The sequence below is a fragment of the Miniopterus natalensis genome, chromosome 14, assembly GCF_054644295.1.
Source record: "Miniopterus natalensis isolate mMinNat1 chromosome 14, mMinNat1.hap1, whole genome shotgun sequence".
NCBI classification, from domain to species: Eukaryota; Metazoa; Chordata; class Mammalia; order Chiroptera; family Miniopteridae; genus Miniopterus; species Miniopterus natalensis.
Genome location: NC_142094.1, coordinates 32250121 through 32268127, shown reverse-complemented (window position 1 = coordinate 32268127; position 18007 = coordinate 32250121). Strand labels below are relative to the sequence as shown.

The 18007-nt window shown below is 34.1% G+C and overlaps 1 protein-coding gene across 1 annotated transcript in view; it reads right to left on the bottom strand.

Moving 5' to 3' along the window:
* The window catches only part of PCDH15 (protocadherin related 15), a 900353-nt gene that overhangs the window by 218512 nt on the left and 663834 nt on the right, over positions 1–18007 (bottom strand). The window contains exons 13-14 of the mRNA XM_087824418.1: positions 7847–7955; positions 3301–3413 (exon numbers count right to left, since the gene is read on the bottom strand). Coding sequence (XP_087680544.1) covers positions 3301–3413; positions 7847–7955 — 222 coding nt within the window. The remainder of the gene's footprint in view (positions 1–3300; positions 3414–7846; positions 7956–18007) is intronic.

Here is an 18007-nt window from a genome sequence, read left to right as displayed (position 1 = left end):
CCTCTGAACTCCAGAATCTATACCCAACAGAGTACATAGCAGCACTGCCTGGGCATCTAATAAACACTTCAGATGTAACCTCACCGAAAACGGAATTCTCACCTTCCCCATCACAAACCTGTTCCACAGTCTTCTCCACTTTATAGCAGCTCTGTTCTTTCAGTTGTTCAAGCCAAGAACCTGGGGGTCACCTGTACTCCTGGCTTCCTTTCATACTGCACAGCTAATCAATAAGGACGTTTTACTGACTGTAACTTTGAAAAATATGCAGGATCTAACTACTCACCTCTTCTGCCCTTACCACCTTAATCCTACCTATTATCATTTTCACTTGGATCATTTTAATTTATGCATCTGCTTCTACCCTTGCCAGTAGCCTGTTCCCTAATTGCAAATTAGTGTTTTTGTTACGCAAGAGCCACATCACTTCACTTCTTTCATTAAAACCCTTCAATAATTTCCAATTTGTCTCAGGCCCTAGGGCTCTGATCTATTACTTATTTTATCTTATTACTATTCTCACTCAATGTGCTCTGTCCTAGTCTTGGACACCGCATCCCTTGCTATCAGTAATAACATATTTTAGAAACGGCGCACTTCCAATAATGAACGTGATTTTTTCCGGGCTTGGTTATCAACACTCCATGCATGAACTAATTCGTTATCACCTAGAATCTAAAATGTGATTTCATATTTCTGTATCATAGGTGTTTCATGCTTATAACTATGGTGATCACGTAACATTTCATCCAAACTGGGGCATTTTGGGGAGTGAAAGAGGTACTATGAATAATTATACAAGGGCAAAAGGCAGAAATATGAACTCTAAGGGGCACACCAGATGTCAAATTCTTATTTAAAATATGTATTTCATTGTAAAGTATGATTAAACGATTATTACTTAAAATTTGTAATAGATTTGATCTGGAACATTTTTGACTCTTTTAACTGACATATTTTACTCCTTTAATATTCTAAAGTCAGAGAACTACTCGTTTTGTCCTTTCAGCTTCACCTTTATACTTTATTTGTCAGAATACTGCATAAATCACTGGAAGAAAGAGATAACGTGAAGATGATAAATCTCTAATTCATGACACTCGCCAGTGGTTAGATGAACATGCAGCTCTTTAAAGAAGAATTCTTCAAAGTCTAGGAGAAGATACTTTATTTTATTTTATTTTAGCTTCCAATACAGAAATTGGGATCAAATCCAATAAGAACTTTTATGGCCAATGAAAAACGCAGCATTATTAAAACCAGGACAAGGGACGAAGGTGAAAGTTTCACTTCAGAAGAGGACTCCCAGGCTGAAGCCATCCAACGGAACCCCCACAAGCCACAATATTCCGCTATTATTCAAACAGGTGGCCCACTATGATTCTTACAGATTGATACTTTTGCTTACTATCCTCTTGATTGCACACAAAATGTGGTAATTTTGATCTAATAATATTTGCAAAAACTTCCATTAAAATATAAAGCATTATTTTTTTAAAAATACTTGCATTTTATTCTAAATGATTTGTATTTCTACAATGCATGGACTGAGTTTTACTGTAACCGGGTACACTAGGACAACTGACTTTGACAGTGAAGAAAGAGAATTGATTTCAGGTTTCAAATGAGGGTGTTTGGAAACAGTGCTTTTTCAAGTTTCTCAATTCCCACAGAGAGCAGCACCACAGAACGCCAGGTAGATAGATGGTAGACAGCAGACACACATTTTTGAGTTTTATACAGTCCCATAATAAATAAATGTAGTCAGTGCAAGAAGATGAATGTATCTCATGCATGACCATTATGTACAAGTGATAAAAGGAGTCTTTCTTTGTTAAATGACTCCTAAACCCCCACTGAATGAAATCCAAGGAAACTGCAATGGCACAGAAGGCTCTCCCGTTGGTCTGGTTTATAGCTCATTTCCCTGTTAACTGCTCGGAGCCTGCTACAGCATGCCTCCAAGCTGTACTTCTGCTCTTCCTTATGTTCAAACATATTTCCCACCTTTTATTCATTGGCCAAACACTTCCCATACAGCAAAATATGGCTTGCGGCAATCTCCAGAAAATCTTCCCTGTGTCCTCAGATTCATTTAAATGCACCTATTCTATTCTTTATCAGCACCTACGTGTCTTTCTGTTAGCCGCGGATGTGTTTGTTATATTTGATTTATTGGGTTATATGACTATTTCCCTTCTAGGCTATACATTTTTTAAGGACAAATAACCACTAAATAAACACAAGATCTGGAACGTATAATATAAGGAGGTTCTAAAAGTATGTCCTAATTAGATGCAACTTTAAATGCTTGTCTATGTATTATTGTTTGTAGTTTCACTGACAGAGAGTTAAACCAGACAACCATTTCTAAGCAACTATATATTTGGGTGAAGTTAAATAAGTATGGCTTTAGCTTGGATAGACCTAAATTTGAATCTCAGTTTTGCTGCTTATTAGTGATGTAACTCTGAGCCAACCACTACCCTCTCTAAGCTTTAGTTTCCACTTTTATACTAATTATCTTACTACTAAGGTTATGGCTATAATTCAATAAAAATGTACATAAAACACCATGTACAGTGCACCTGCTCAGTAAGCTTCCTTACCTTATTTCTTTTTTCTTTACTAATATTAAATTTTAAAAATTCCATAAGGCTGCATTTCTATAGCCTTTTTGGTATATGTAGATATGAAGAAGCTATAAAACACACAGTAGACTTACTTTATTTCATTTTTTTTAAGAAATATTATTATACCAAAATTATAATGGCAAATGGATTCCCCTACCTTTGAAAATTTTTCTAGTCTAGGATCATCTATCAAAATTTTAAAAAGTGAGACATATACTAAAAAATTTTTCTAGACAAGTGAGATCTTTTCTTTTTATGTTAGAGGCACATATAAAAATAATATTGTATAAAAATAAAAATATAAATCAATGCACATTTTAAATATATTCATGGTTAAGTTTTCATGAATAAAAATTAATTCCTTTTAGTAAAAAGAATAAATATTAGAAGATGTAATAAAGTGTAGAATGTAGAATTATATTCGTTTGACCAGAGCATTTATTACATACAAAAATATTCAGTATTCGAATCACATTGTAATATAAAAAGTTATTTTAAAGAAAAGCAACAATGAATTAAAACTGCCACACTTTACTTTTTAAATAAAAAAATGGCTCATTGCTGTCCAAATTAATTTTAATTTTTATAACATCAAAGTGCTTAAGTCACCTCTACAGGTTTGCTGATTAGCAATTTATAAACACAAGGAAATAAGAAATTAATTTACCTTAATAACCAAATCAAATTTCTGGTGAAAGTCTCTATTTACTGGCTCCAGGAGACTAAGTTCTGCAGTCCTAGGATGCATATGGAAAAACCGTGGGTAATCCTCAGGAGTCCCTGAAAGACAGTGAGAGTTCAGCACATAATTGAGAACAATAAGCAATATGTGTATCTGTTATATCTATTTCCCTTCATTAACTGAGGAACAAAATTACAATTTCATTAGTAAATTAAGTTTCAAAATTATGCAGTCTAGGGAAAGCAGATGTGAAAGTGGTATATAATTAATTAGTTTATGAGTAAGAGATGAAAAATATGTTATGTTTGGATGATTTTCCAAATATCTTTTATTAAGAGAACTCTTTAATTATTTGAAACTTCATCACATAAAAAGAGATATTAAGTGTATAGAGAGCAAATTTTTGAATTCTAAAACTGTATTTTAATGGTGCATAAATCTTAATTATTGCCTGCATGGTCTTTCAACATATCTTGTAATAAACAATGACTGGTAATTTGTACCAAATATCAAGATGCTTGGAAATTAAAATCAGCATATTCTGTTCCAGTTGGGCAAATATTTTTCTTAAGATGAGTATCAAACTCATTACATCAGTTATATCAAATTAAAAAAAAATTAAATACTACATAAAATATTTTCATGATACTCTTAATGTCTAGAAGTGATATTTCTTCAATGTAGATATTTTAGTGAGTTGAAATACATTTCTTCCTGTAGAAAGTCCTTCAATTGTATCATTTACCTTTGTATACTGAAACATTATTACAGCCTTTTTACTGTAATAAAAATAAGAAGAAAAAGTAAACATCAAATCATGTAACTGTAGAGTATAAGCATTTGGCCAAACAATAACCACAAGAATAAAATAACATGGCTTCAATTATTGAAGAGCTTTGAGATATTACATAACTTGTCCAAGGTCAAAGAGACTATATAACATAGAACCTGCATTCAATCCAGTTTGCCAGAATCCAAATATCAAAAAATGAATTAATTGCTACTACTCCTTTGCTTCAATGCTGAGAAAGGAAATTAATTCTCCTGGGTATTATGTAAGAGAAAAACAAACAAAAACAAAATACTTATACCAATAAAATAGACTTGAAAATTTAGAATTAGTCAAAATTGTGCATAAAAATTTAGCATCTGATAATAGTGATTTCAAAATAGAAAAAATGATTTTTTAATAAGTTTTACCTAATAAAAGAACCATACAGAAACTGATCAAATTGCATCCACTCTTCATACACTATACTAGAGTAAACTCCAAAAGGAGAAGATATTAATGTACAATAAACAGGAAAACAACACAAGTGCTAGTAATAGATAAAAACATGGATGAATTCTACTCTCATATAAGAGCAGACATATTTTTTCTAACTCTGATTCAAAATCAAAAGGCAATAAGTGAAAAGAGAGATAATTTTGATGACATTACACAATTACATGGTAAGATACAATAAACAAAGTAAAACCACAAGCAACAAAACAGGGGAAATAGTTGTAATTTACATCAGAGACAAAAGATTCATTTCCCTGACATATGAAGATTTACAGATTAGAAAAGAAACAAAAATGATCCACAATACATATAAAACAGATTTGGACTAGAGAGTGAACAGAAAGTTCACAGAAAGAGAAAGACAAATGACTCTTGACCATAAACCAAGATGTTCACATTTATGCATAAGAATAAAAAATTCAAATTAAAACCACACTGAAATTCCAATTCTTACTGTTAGATTAGCAATGTTCCATGCTGGACACCACAATCTGTTGGTGAGTCTTTGAGAAAACACGCACTTTCAGGCATTTCTGATGTTGGTAAAAGAGTGTGACAAAACTTCCAATAGAGAATTTGGCATAATCTATCCAAATTACATTAGTATTGAAGGATTCTGGGGAGATGGCAGTATAAGAAGGACCAGGAATCCATGTTTTCACTTAGACAACAATTATATTGGTAGTATCTGTCTGATGTAACTATTTTGGAACTCTGAAGTCTATTAAAGCCTTGAAACTTCCTGGGGAGGGGTTGGGCAGGAAATTGTGATTAATTACTGTCAATTAAAGCTCTGAGCACAGTAGCATTTACCCAATCCCGAACCTGTATACATGTTCCTGGAGCAACTTGCACCCTCCTTCTGGGAGCCAGGACCTGGCAAAAAGGACCCTGATTTCCACATTGCAGAGAACTATACTGGTAAGTGTTTGCTGTTTCTGCTTTCAGAAGTGCAGGCAGTCATTGTTGCATCTCTCGCTGCAAATCCCTCCTTCTAAGCTAAAATACATCCCAAGGGATTTAAATGACCAGCAGTCTTTTCCTCCCTTTATTTTTATCATTTTTTTCACTTCTGAAAACCAGCCATTAAAGACCAGAACATTCAAAAGCAAGCATATATCGGGGAGGGGTAGATAAAAAAGTCACTGTTCATGCCTAGAAAGGTATGGCCTCAAAATATTTGAAAAGACCTTAAGTTTACAGCTATAAACTTTAAGTTTATAATAAAAAATAAATAAACAAAAATTAAACAGCAAAACCTGGGGAAATAGGAGAACCTGATTTTTAGACTTACCACGTTATTAGGTTCAAATGTGCAGTTTTCAACAACAATAACAAAACCACAAGATGTACAAAGAAACAGGAAAACATGGCGCATTCAAGAAACAAATAAATTAATCAACAGAAGCTGCTCCTGAAAAACACCTGATAAATGACATACTAGACAAAGGCTTTAAAACAACTGTCTTCAAGATGCTCAAAGAACTAAAGGAAATGTAGAGAAAGTGATGAAAATGACGTATGAACAAAATGGAAATGTCAATAGACAGAAAACCTAAAAAGAAATTCTGTAGCTGAAAAGTATAATTGAAATAAAAAATTCACCAGAAGGTTCAAAGATAGATTTGAGCAGGTAAGAATAAATGACCTTAGAGATAGGACAATGGCATTTATTGAGTCTGAGCAAGGAAATAACTAACTAACTAACTAACTAACTAACTAACTAACTAACTAAATAAATAAATAAATAGAAAGAAAAAGAGATTGAACAAAAGTGAACAGTGCCCAATAGACCTGAGAACATTATCAAGCAAACCAACATATACCTTGTTAGAGATCCAGGGGGAGAAGAAAGAAAAGGGCAGAGAGAATATTTGAAGAAATTTTAGCCAAAATTTCCCAAGTTTGATGAAAGACATAAATATAAACATCCAAGAAGCTGAATGAAATCCATATAAGATGACATCAAAGACTCAAACCAAAACACGTTATAATCAAACTCAAAAGAGAGACAAAAAAGATAATCATAAAAGCAACTAGAGCCCAGCCGGCGTGGCTCAGCAGTTGCGCATCGACCTAGGATCCAGGAGATCGCAGTTTGATTCCCGGTCAGGGCACGTGCCCGGGTTGCGGGTTCCATTTCAGTAGGGGGCATGCAGGAGGCAGCCGATCAATGACTCTCTCCTCATTGATGTTTCTCTCTCTCTGTCTCCCTTCCTCTCTCTGAAATCAATAAAGATATATATATATTTTAAAAGAGGCTTATGTTTATGTTCATAAGGACGTTTTAAAAATTTAATAGTCTAATTTCAGCAAAGGTTGTGTGACATGCGCGTAGTTCTGGAGACCAAAGGCTTGGGAGAGAATTACTTGAATTTTCATTTCAGACAGCGTTTGTAAGTAGGCTACAGCATCATATTTTTAAATCTGTCTACTGTCTGCAGGATGTTGTGTTCTTGTGTATGTGTACACACACACAGCCCAGGGCATGGGGATAGGAAGAGGCTGAGGGTAATGTTGAATTCCTCTGAATAGTTATTTTCAAGCATACTTAAAAAGCAACTCTTTCTTCATCAAGAGATGTATGGTCTGTCTGAGATGCATCTGTCTACCTAGGGACTAAAAACCTTGCAAAGCAGCAGCATCCATATTTTAGCAAAAGCAATTTGAGTAGCATAATCAAGTTCTCATCATTTTTGCTTTTGGTACAATTAGCGGTATACGCACAGGAATGGATTAAGGCTGCTTCTGTGAAATTTTTCAAGGGAAAATTAGCCAGGGGTATAATGTATTATGTGCCCTTGGGCTAATTATGATATTTCTCTTTCTCCCATATGGCTCACAATACCCTTATTTAATTCAGTCATATATTTTCAGAATTATGTAATTGTATCCATCCATGATAAAATACTGGTAGAGCAAACAGTGTAAGTTTTTCAGTTTTTTAGAGAATTCTGTATGAGGTGATACTGAGAAAAATACCAATATGTAGATTAATCTCTTATTTTTTTAAAGTTGTTTTGCTTTTTCAATAAAAGTTCTTCTCTTTGTTCTTTTACACATTTCACTGAAACTGATTCTGAGAAAGCAAAATTATTTTTAAATGTATTTATACTTTAAAAAAACAAGAATTTCCATAAAGAAAAAACATTCGTTATTAAAAGTGTTTACTTTGATTTGAGACCTTTTATTTTGTGCATGATTCCAGAGTGATAGCCGAGAGTTTAAAAGGTTGCAGATACACACCAACAAGGATGGAATAGAGGATGCCTGGCCTGTCTGACGGCGGCTGGATGTCCCGGTCCTGGTCAATGGCCTGGATTGGTGGGGTAACAATGATGGGGTTCAGTTCTTCCTGAAAAAAAATTTAGAGAGTTTAACTCAGCTGCATTCCTAATACCTCATGTAAAACTGACATTCAGATATTTTAGTTTGGACAGCTAGGTGTCAACTGAGCCTGTAGTTAAGCTCAGGTTTTAATATTTGTAATATAACGCCATAGGCTAGTTAGTTTTGGATCTGAAGAGGGAGCATGGTGTCCTCCAAGTCAACATAAAAAGACACAGTAATCACATACATAGAACTTTAGACTAGGAATCTGTCCTAAAAGGAAAGCAAAGAGGAGAGGTATCAATAAATTTTGAATTTTCTGTAGATAATTTTATCCAAAGAAATATAAAACTATCAAGTATTGCTTTTGTGCATAATTCATGTGGTACTCAAATTTGTTTTATGCATGGATAGACTGTATATTAAAAAAATAGCCAAGTCTTATATTTTAAAATGTTTTCCTTTCACCAATGTGAACTATTATCTATCATTTATCATAGGAATCAATGGGGCAGTATTCGAATGATGTCTTCATATGAGTAACGTATATATAACATTACACTGAACCTGCTGAAATGTTTTAAATTAAATGAACACATTATAGCAACTTCCAAGAGTGGTCTATAGAAAGCCTTCCCCTGTTACAGTGGAAAACCCAAGAAATAATAATTTCAGAGAGAATCCTGGAAAGGTAAACTGAGCTCATAGAACCTTATGTGTTCTGGCATAGAAGCCTAAAAAAAAATACCTCAATTACTATAATTCTAAATTCTGACTGTTTCAAATGTCCACGGTTCTATTTATATAATAATAGACTAATCATTGCTTAGATTTGTGGTCTATACTTTAATCAAATAATAATTGTATAGTATTTAGAAAGTGGATAGTAATGTTAAAATAGTAAAAACTTCACTATCGACTATAAATACATTTCAGCACTGATAATGGATTTAAAATTTTAGAAAACTGTATAATTTAATATCTAAATTATTAAATTTATTATTTATTCATTCAATTACTTTCTTTAATTTTATATTCTTTACACTTAGACAATTCTTTTTCAATAATCTTTTTAAAAACATAGTATCCAGTTTGTATTTTAAACTGTCATATACTTTCTTTACCAAAATAATAAGATTTAGACTACATGAAAGACAATTTAGTAGACATTGTTATTCTCATTTCATAATATGCTGAATATGTACTTCTTTCCAATAAGCTTGTGAAAATATTTAGCCAGATGCCTTTTAGTCTCTATATGTTAACCGACACAGAAAGGACCAATCAAGCATGTTAACACATGCTCTCATAGAGACACAGGCATATATTTACACATTCCCTTAAGCGGCTAAAACGCTATTTCTGTTTCTTTTTTGATTAGTTTTGCTTTTTTCAAGTGGCAGAAATATTGAGATTGTTTGAAAAAATTTTAGATGTTTTGAAATGTTCTTTCTTGTGAATATTGTGTATACAGAGAATATTGTGCTCATCCATATCAAAATTTATCAAACACTTTTATTAACTGTGTGTCTGAGTGTCCTTGCCTATAACTTTGTTGAGAGCAGGAATGAGGTCTATTTTCTCTTGGATCTGTAGCACCAGAAACAAGTGTGACACACAGGCACTCAAGAACTGTTGGAAAAAAGCATCTCTTTTTAATTATTTAAAGTATTCTTGACCCCCTTAGACCACAGCCTTGTTCTTGGGTTTCTGGAGGCCATTCAAATACACATACTGATATTTTGGTGAATATTTTTTTATAACTCAAAGTTACTACATACAACTAGAGGGAAAAATAATGTGGTCAGGAGATTGTATCAAAATACACAGATATGGGCTCAAAAGTGCCATGAATTTTAAAGGTTTTATGTAAAATTGCATAATTGATCAAATATTTGAGAGCATGAAGGGGGACTCTCTATCATTACTATTTAATTGTAAACCAAGATTTTGAATTATTTAATGATTACACTTAAATATAATTTAAGATAGTACATCAGGGAGTTGAATATTCACTTAAAATGAACATTTCATTTTACTTTATTAAAGAAAGCTTCAGTGAAATTATTTTCTGTAGAATCCCACACATTACAGTTTATGTCCAATTTATAAACTCATTTCTTACTCTTTGATTATAGAAATTCTGTTATAACTCCTTACTTTATTAGTACTTAGATGAGATATATAAATTATTAAACACTTGTGTGCAAAAACCTAATTTTGTGAGCAGCATACAATAAATTGGGTAAGAGTTGTGGAACTCTGAAGATCTCAGTCATGCTGTTGGGAATTCAAAGCACATGTAACAAATTAATTTAGAAAAGTGTTTATAAAACATGTATCAATAAATATGGAGAGAGCCCTGAGAGAAAACACATCTTCAAGTATTATTCAAAATACCAAGAATCAGAGATATTCAAGCTTGTGCAATTTGAATAAAGCAACTTTTGATCCATGAATCCAAGGTGAGATTGGTAAAGATAAAGGATATATTTGCACCTGATACAGGCTGGATAACAGTGCTAAAAAATTGCTGATAAAAAAATAAATTTCTAAATATAATTTAGGGAAATTTTGAGGAGAATCATAAAAGTGCTTTAAAAACAGTGCAGTTTAATATTCATATAGCTGGCAATGGAAAACTGTATAAGGAAATAACATAAATATTATTCTTTGTCTTTCTGATAAAAAAAATCCTAGAATATCTTGCAAGTACAGAGACATGCAAAGTAAAAATATTTAAAATTCTACAACCCAGTGGTAACCATTATTAATATTTTGAGGTATTTTCCATCAATATTTATCATTTACCTATCATACTGTCTATTTACACATGTGATATTTCACCATTTTGCATATATAAATGTTGTTGATTATATCATAATCACTGTTGTAAAACAATAAATATGCTTTAAAGGCACAATTTGCAATAATGTTCACCTTCCACTAATGTTATGTTAGGCTCTATACTTGTACATTTAAGTTGCTTATATTGTTTCAGTAACATAAGTAACATTTGGTAACGTATTGCTTTGGTAACATAATGTATTCATTATTCTGTTGTGTCTTTAACTATATTCATAAGTTAAATGCCAGAAGGTGGAATTTTTGGATCAAGGAATGAGGACACGTTGAACTCCTTTATACAAATTGCCAGATGGCTTTTCAGAAAGATTGTAATGATGTATTTCCTCTTCAGTGGTGTGCGAGTGCTTATAACCACACCCACTTGTCAATATTGAGGGTGATATATGTCTAGAGTACTGCTAAGTATAAGGTTTAATTTTGTATTTCTTTGGTTGCTAGCATAGTTTATTTGATATATTTATCTGTGTCTCTTCTGTTTATTTACTTAGTCTATTTTCTTTTTTAATTTTTGAGTTTTAAAATTCTATTTCCATGACATATGTGCATAGCACAAAAATCAACACTTTGTCATCAGTCTTACAAATATTTTCAGTTTGTTGATTCCCTTTAACTGTTATTTGTGTTTGACAGCTAGAAGCTTGGCATTTGTATATGCTCAAATAGATCCTTTTTTCCCCGTTTCATATCTGCCTAAAGAGTCTCTCACCATCTAAAAGTTACATAAATACCGAATTATATTTACTTTCAAATGTTATGGTTTCAATGTTTAAACTTCAGTGCTTTACAGCCTATCAAGAAAGTTGAAGAGTAAAGACAATATTCTCTAACTGTGATGGAAACTTTAACCTGCTTTTTTTTTAACTGAAGTAAAATTAGTTTTAAAAACTTTCTTTGCTGTCCCTCTTCTTTCTTGAATGTACATCTGCATAAAATTTGATTTCCTTTGAAAACCTGATGAGCCTATATTTCTCTTACAATATATACTGTTTTTAAAATTTTTCATGTCTACAATGATTTTAAAAAAATTTTATTGAACTTATTGGGATGACATTGGTTAATAAAATTATATAGGTTTCAGGTGTACAATTCTATAATACATCATCTTTATATTGCATTGTGTTCACCATCCAAAGTCAAGGCTCCTTCCATCACCATTTAACCCCCCTATACATTCTTGTACCTCCCCCAGCTCCCCATTCCCTCTGGTAATCACCATACTGTTGCTGTGTCAATTTTTTTCTTTGCTTATCCCCTCCACCTTTTCCACCCAGCACCCCAATATCACCCTTTTCTAAAAGCTGTCAGTATATTTTCTCTATGAGTCTGTTTCTATTTTGTTTGTTTGTTTTGTTCATTAGGTTCCACATATAAGTGAAATCACATGGTGCTTGTCTTTCTCTGACTGGCTTATATCACTTAGGTTAATACTCTCCAGGTTCATCCATGCTGTTGCGAAAGATAAAATTTCCTTCTTTTTCAAGGCCAAGCAGTATTCCATGGTATAAATGTACTACAGCTTTTTTTATCCACTCACCTACTAGTAGACACTTCAGCTGCTTCCAAATCTTGGCTATTGTAAAAAAAACACTGCGATGAACATAGGGGTGCATATATTCTTTTGAATTAGTGTACCGGGTTTCTTTGGATATATCCCAAAAAGTGGAACCACTGGGTCATAAGAAAGATCTATCTTTAACTTTTTGAGGCATTTTCCAGTTATATTTAACCTGATATATTGAAATTCTTAAACATAGAATCTACTTGTGCATCAGTTTTAAGAAAAGTAGACTTGCCCTGCCAGTGTGTTCTGGTGGTTGCACGTCAACCTAGGAACCAAGAGGTTTGATTCCCAATCAGGGCACATGCCTGGGTTGCAGGGTCAGTCCCCAGGAGGGGCTGTGCAGGAGGCAGCTGATTGATGATGTTTTCCCCCTCATTGATGTTTCTATCTATCACTCTCCCTTCCTCTATCTCTAAAAAAATCAATTAAAAAAAGAAAAAGGAAAAGCACACTAGCAGTAATTACACCCATACTCCCACTATTTTTTTGTACAAATATTCCTGAAATTAATAAAGTGGGGAACATGTACAAGTAATTTTGGATGGAAAGTATCATCATATATATTATATAGCAAGCACTGAAAAGACAACTTATTCTACTGGATGTTGACTTGGAACATAAAATACCTTAAACTTTTGATTCCTTTCATGTTATTGGAAGTTGGGTGAACAAAAAGCATCCTTTTGTTACCAACAGGACCTATGCCTCACCCCAGAGTTATTCCACATGACCTAAACAGCTAGGAGAAGAATTGTAAAGATTACGCAGGCCTTTCCTTAAGAAATGTAAATTTTACAAAACAACACTAAAATGGAAATTCACAGCAGGATGCACCAGTACAATCAGGTTCTAATGCTTTATAGAGCTCTTATCACCTGAATTTCTTAAAAATATAAAGTGAGCAAAAATAAAGGTTCAGTTTTTGATAGATAGGCTTGATGGGATTGTATCTGCCTCGCTGAGCAGTAAAAACACTTGGCAGAGCACGTATAATAACAGCCTATAACATGATTTCCCATGCACACTTACTTAACTCCCACAGCTAGCTTCTGAATCACAAACAGAATACAAGTTTCCCAAAACTAAACCATTAGCAGCATTTCAATCCTCCAGCACCCTGAAAGACACTGCAAGACTTGGATTATTTTGTGGAACCACCAACTGAAACACTTGTTTTTAATGTTTGAAAGGAGTATGACCCGGGCTTGTTTTCAGACTTCTATTTTGTACTTGCAACAGGACTACTACCTTAAACCACTACAGGGGAGCTGCTGGTAACTCTGGATGCTGATGCCCGCAGGGCACTGATAGATGCTTCACAAATCTCTTTCAAATGGCATTCTTGATATGTGCCCACAGGGTCTCTCGGAAGCATCTGCTAAATTTTTCAATTTTTCTCCAGAAGTTCTATGTAATAGCTTTTCCTTCTGTTCCTGGTGGTAAGTTTGTCTTTCACATAGGATGCATTTATTTCCCACTGTATTGACTGTTTCAAAGTAGAGGTACCATTATACTTGCATCAGAAGCATTTGTTTAAAATTAAAAAAAACACACATAGTTGTTGGGCCTGATCTCAGAAAGCAAATATAATCATAGTACATGTGAATAGCTCTAAATAATCTGCATTTTGGAAAAATGCCTCAGGAAAGTTTTACATACAATAACAATTTATGCAAATCACATACCCTTCTAACCTTTTCTTGTCCATCTTTCTTACTTCTGGACCTTTCTTTCTTTCTCCACAGTCTTAAAAAAGACAGGGATGATGGGTAATGTCTCATAGGGAGAACACTTCAGGAAGTGCTCAGTTGTGAGAGTGGGCCAGCACAGTATAAGCTTACATGTAACGTAAAGAGTTGTTCAGTAAGGTTATAAAAGAATATGCACCGACTACTTCCTGTGAGACATCGCCCACCATCTGTTTATCGATCTTCTGCTTGTGCCTGGCTCTATATATTTCATTTTCACAAACCCATTGTTATAAAAACTGTGAAAAACCCTGAGAGTGGCATAGTTTAAGTCAGTACCTGACCTTAAAGACTATGGTTTTTGAAACCCTTGGACTTTCCACCACTGTGTGGGTAAGGCCACTGTTCCTGGTCTTTGCCTACCTACCTGAATGTACCTCCCCCTACTGTATCGCTCATTCACTCACCTCTAGCATCTCTGGCTTTCTTTTTCTATGTGTTTCAAATTTTTTATTGGCAAACTTCAAAAAATATAATAAGATAACCTTTTTTTTGTAATATAGGTCTACTAATTAGGTAGGTGAATGGAATAATTTTTGTGAGGAAGGTAAGATTTCACTTAATTTGAGTTTGAAGTTACTGCTCTCTATCATCAAATTGATTGCAAGTGTTCATCTGTCAAAAGCTTTCTATTCTCATGGGCCCACCAAAAAACAGGCATCAGTTCCGACTTGGCCTATCGGCCATCGTTGACCAACACATGGTCCAATTCCTGAAGCCTGTATTCTGAAGGTTGGTATTGAAAGTGTTTCCAAGAATTGGCTACAGCTTACTACCTTTCCATCCGTATTTCTCACTGCTTCCACTCATATACCACTGTCCCAAAACTAAGATATTTGACATTCTCTATAAATCAATTACAGTCCTCAGGTCTATTCCTTTTTTCATTTCCCATCAAAATAGTTCAAGGATCTGCTCAAATGCCACCTCCTTTTTGAGGATTTCCCTGAATCTCCAGCTGGAATTGATCCTTTCTGCTTCTGAACACTTATAGAACAGGTATTGCCTATTTCCAACCACCCAACTCATGCTGTATTTCTTAGACTAGACCCTGAGATCCTTGAGCACAAATACTATGCCCTGTTCATTTTTATGGCTCCCTCATATTAGCATGAGCAAATATTCAACAGATAGTTGTAGATTCGCGATTGTACACTGAGGGAAAAATGATTCATGTTAGAGGCTTCCTGATGTTGCTTCCTCGCCCTCTATCTCACTTCCAATCCATTTGTAACTAAACTAGCTCCCTGTATTAAATTATTTTCATTTCAGTACATGGCATGTGCTCTGTTTCTCTCACTGGACCCTGACAGATATAATTAATCTAAGTAGTGCATATAAACCATGAGAATTACTGCCACTCAATCATCCATTAAATTACAAGGAAGGAGAGCACTGAGACTAAAAAGTCCCTGAAGCAGTAAGTTAAATAGGAGTTTTCCACACAATTTTTTTGCTTAATAAAATATGGCAAACATTTCAATTTCCAGGGTTTTTGCAATTGCTGTTTCTTTAGTCTTCTGTCTCGTAACTCAGGTCCCAACTCAAAAGCCCCTTCCACAGAGAAGCCTTCCCTGACCACTCTACCTGAGAAAACTCCTTCATTTATTCACATTCTTGCATGCATATTATTCACCGCATGCCATGCTCTTTATAAAATGTGTGAGTGCCTGAAAGCCTCTTATTTAAGTTGTAAGGTTCAGTCTCTCTAAACTAAAATGAAAGTTCCCTGAAGGAATATGACCACAGTCTCTATTTTACTAGCACCCCTCCAAAATTGTCTTGCAATAAAAGCCTCTCTCTCTCCCTCCCTCCCTCCTTCTGGTAGTAGATATATATTATATCTCTATCTATAACTGATGGACTGACTTCTTTCTGGATTGTAAAACACAAGATTTCTCTTGTAAAGGAGATTAAAATATAAGACAAGATCAATTAATCTGTTACAGCTAGTAGTGAAAAACAGTGCATCCCGTTGGCACTGCCTTTCTCCTGCGTTACTCAGAAGGCAGAGGGGTGGGTGATAACTGTGAACTGTATAACATGAATACGACTTCACATTTCTGCAAAGTTTTACAGCCTACCTTGTATTTTATTTCATTTGAGCCTCACAGGAATGCTGTAATGTAAAGAGAATCACCTAATTTTCTTTTTTTACAGATAAGTTAAATTACATCAAAAGCATAAATCCAGCAATGAGATAGAGCTCTCTAAAGAAAATAGAACCTGTGAAAAACCACTTTTCTTTCTTCTTCAGAAATGTAGAACAACTTTTAATTGGGAAAATGTAGGCCATATAAGGAGCTAAAAATAAAAGAATCTGCCACTGTTACAACATGTATGGCATTTGTTGGTATTTAGCTCGCTAAAAGCATCATAGAGCTATTTCCTGAAATAAGAAAATTGTGGGTTTGTATGTATATAGGTGGAAGGTTTATACATATGCTTTCAGGATATTCTAGTAAATCAATGGAACTATAGTGAAATGTCATAAATTGTATTTAGCCACTGATTTAAAATAAATCATATTACAGGAGCATTTGTTTTCAAACAGCATACTTGCCAAACTGACATGACGTGGAAGAAAGAAAGTTTTGCCGAAAATGTGTGCAGATAATCAATTTAGAAGTGCTGAGGAATAGCTTCTATATTCATAGTTTTGTGCATGAGGCCTGGGCCAGAACTGACCTATTAGACGACATCTGTTCAGTTTTAAAAGAGCCTAGAGATTAAAGACAGTCTCAGGCCTGCCAGTGTTGCACTGTGGTTAGAGCATCGGCCGACACATCGAAGGGTCTCAGGTTGATTCCCAGCCAAGGGTTTGTACCCTGGGTTGTGGGTTCACTCCCTGGCCACGGTCGGGGGGCCTGCTGGAGGCAACCAGTCAACGTGTTTCTCTTGCATCAATGTTTCTCTCTCTTCCCCTCCCTCCCTTCCACTCTCTCTTAAAAGCAATAGAAAAAATATCCTCATGTGAGGATTAACAACAACAACAATACAATCTCAGATGTTTCACAGGTAAAGGGTAATTGGTAAATTGGTAAATTCACAGTCCCTCAGTGATTCTTTCCCTTTTTCAGGACATCCTTCGGTGCTCTGATTTTTACCCAATATTCCAGAGCTGTTTCTGCCAGTGATGAAAAAATAGAAAAGAGGTTGCTGAGATACAGCAAATCCTGTATAGCCAAGGGGAGGCTGAAGGTCAAAGAGTGAATGAGAGTGATGTATTGCTCTTGTTTGAAAATAAAATTTATTTGTTTTGCTGACAGAGAAGGAAAATATGGACAGTCAAGGAACGAAAGACATTATTTCTGCTATAGAATGAAATTCACTAAGAAATCATAGATATAAGAAAAAGCACAGTGAATATTGTTATAGTAATAATCCACTTAGAGTAGAGGGACTATGAACCTAAACATTTACTGTTTCTTCTACCAAAATACACTGAGAGTTTCAATTGAGAAAAAAACTCAAACTAACTTTAATTATAAATGACTGCTAAAGTGCAAGCAGAATTACATCATAATGCTGGTTTAAGGGCAGAGCCAAAAGTGCTATGAAGCTATGTCTTGAGCTCTCGCTATAAAACAACCCTTGTGTATAAAGTGAACAACACAGATAACTCCTTAAATTTGTATATTGAACACTTGTGTCTACACTTAATATTTTCTAATAAAATAAATAACAAAATAATGATAAATCATATGACTAAAGTCCCAAAATTCAAAGGGAAAATACTTTTCAATAACTTTAACAGCTATATTTCTCTAAAAATCTTATCTAGTGAATAATACTATGAAACCCTATTTTTAATGCTATAGCTCATATTACAAAATTCAGATACAAAACGTTTTTTAAAAAACCTCTTTATTTTCCATTTAGCATTTGTGTTTCTTAATT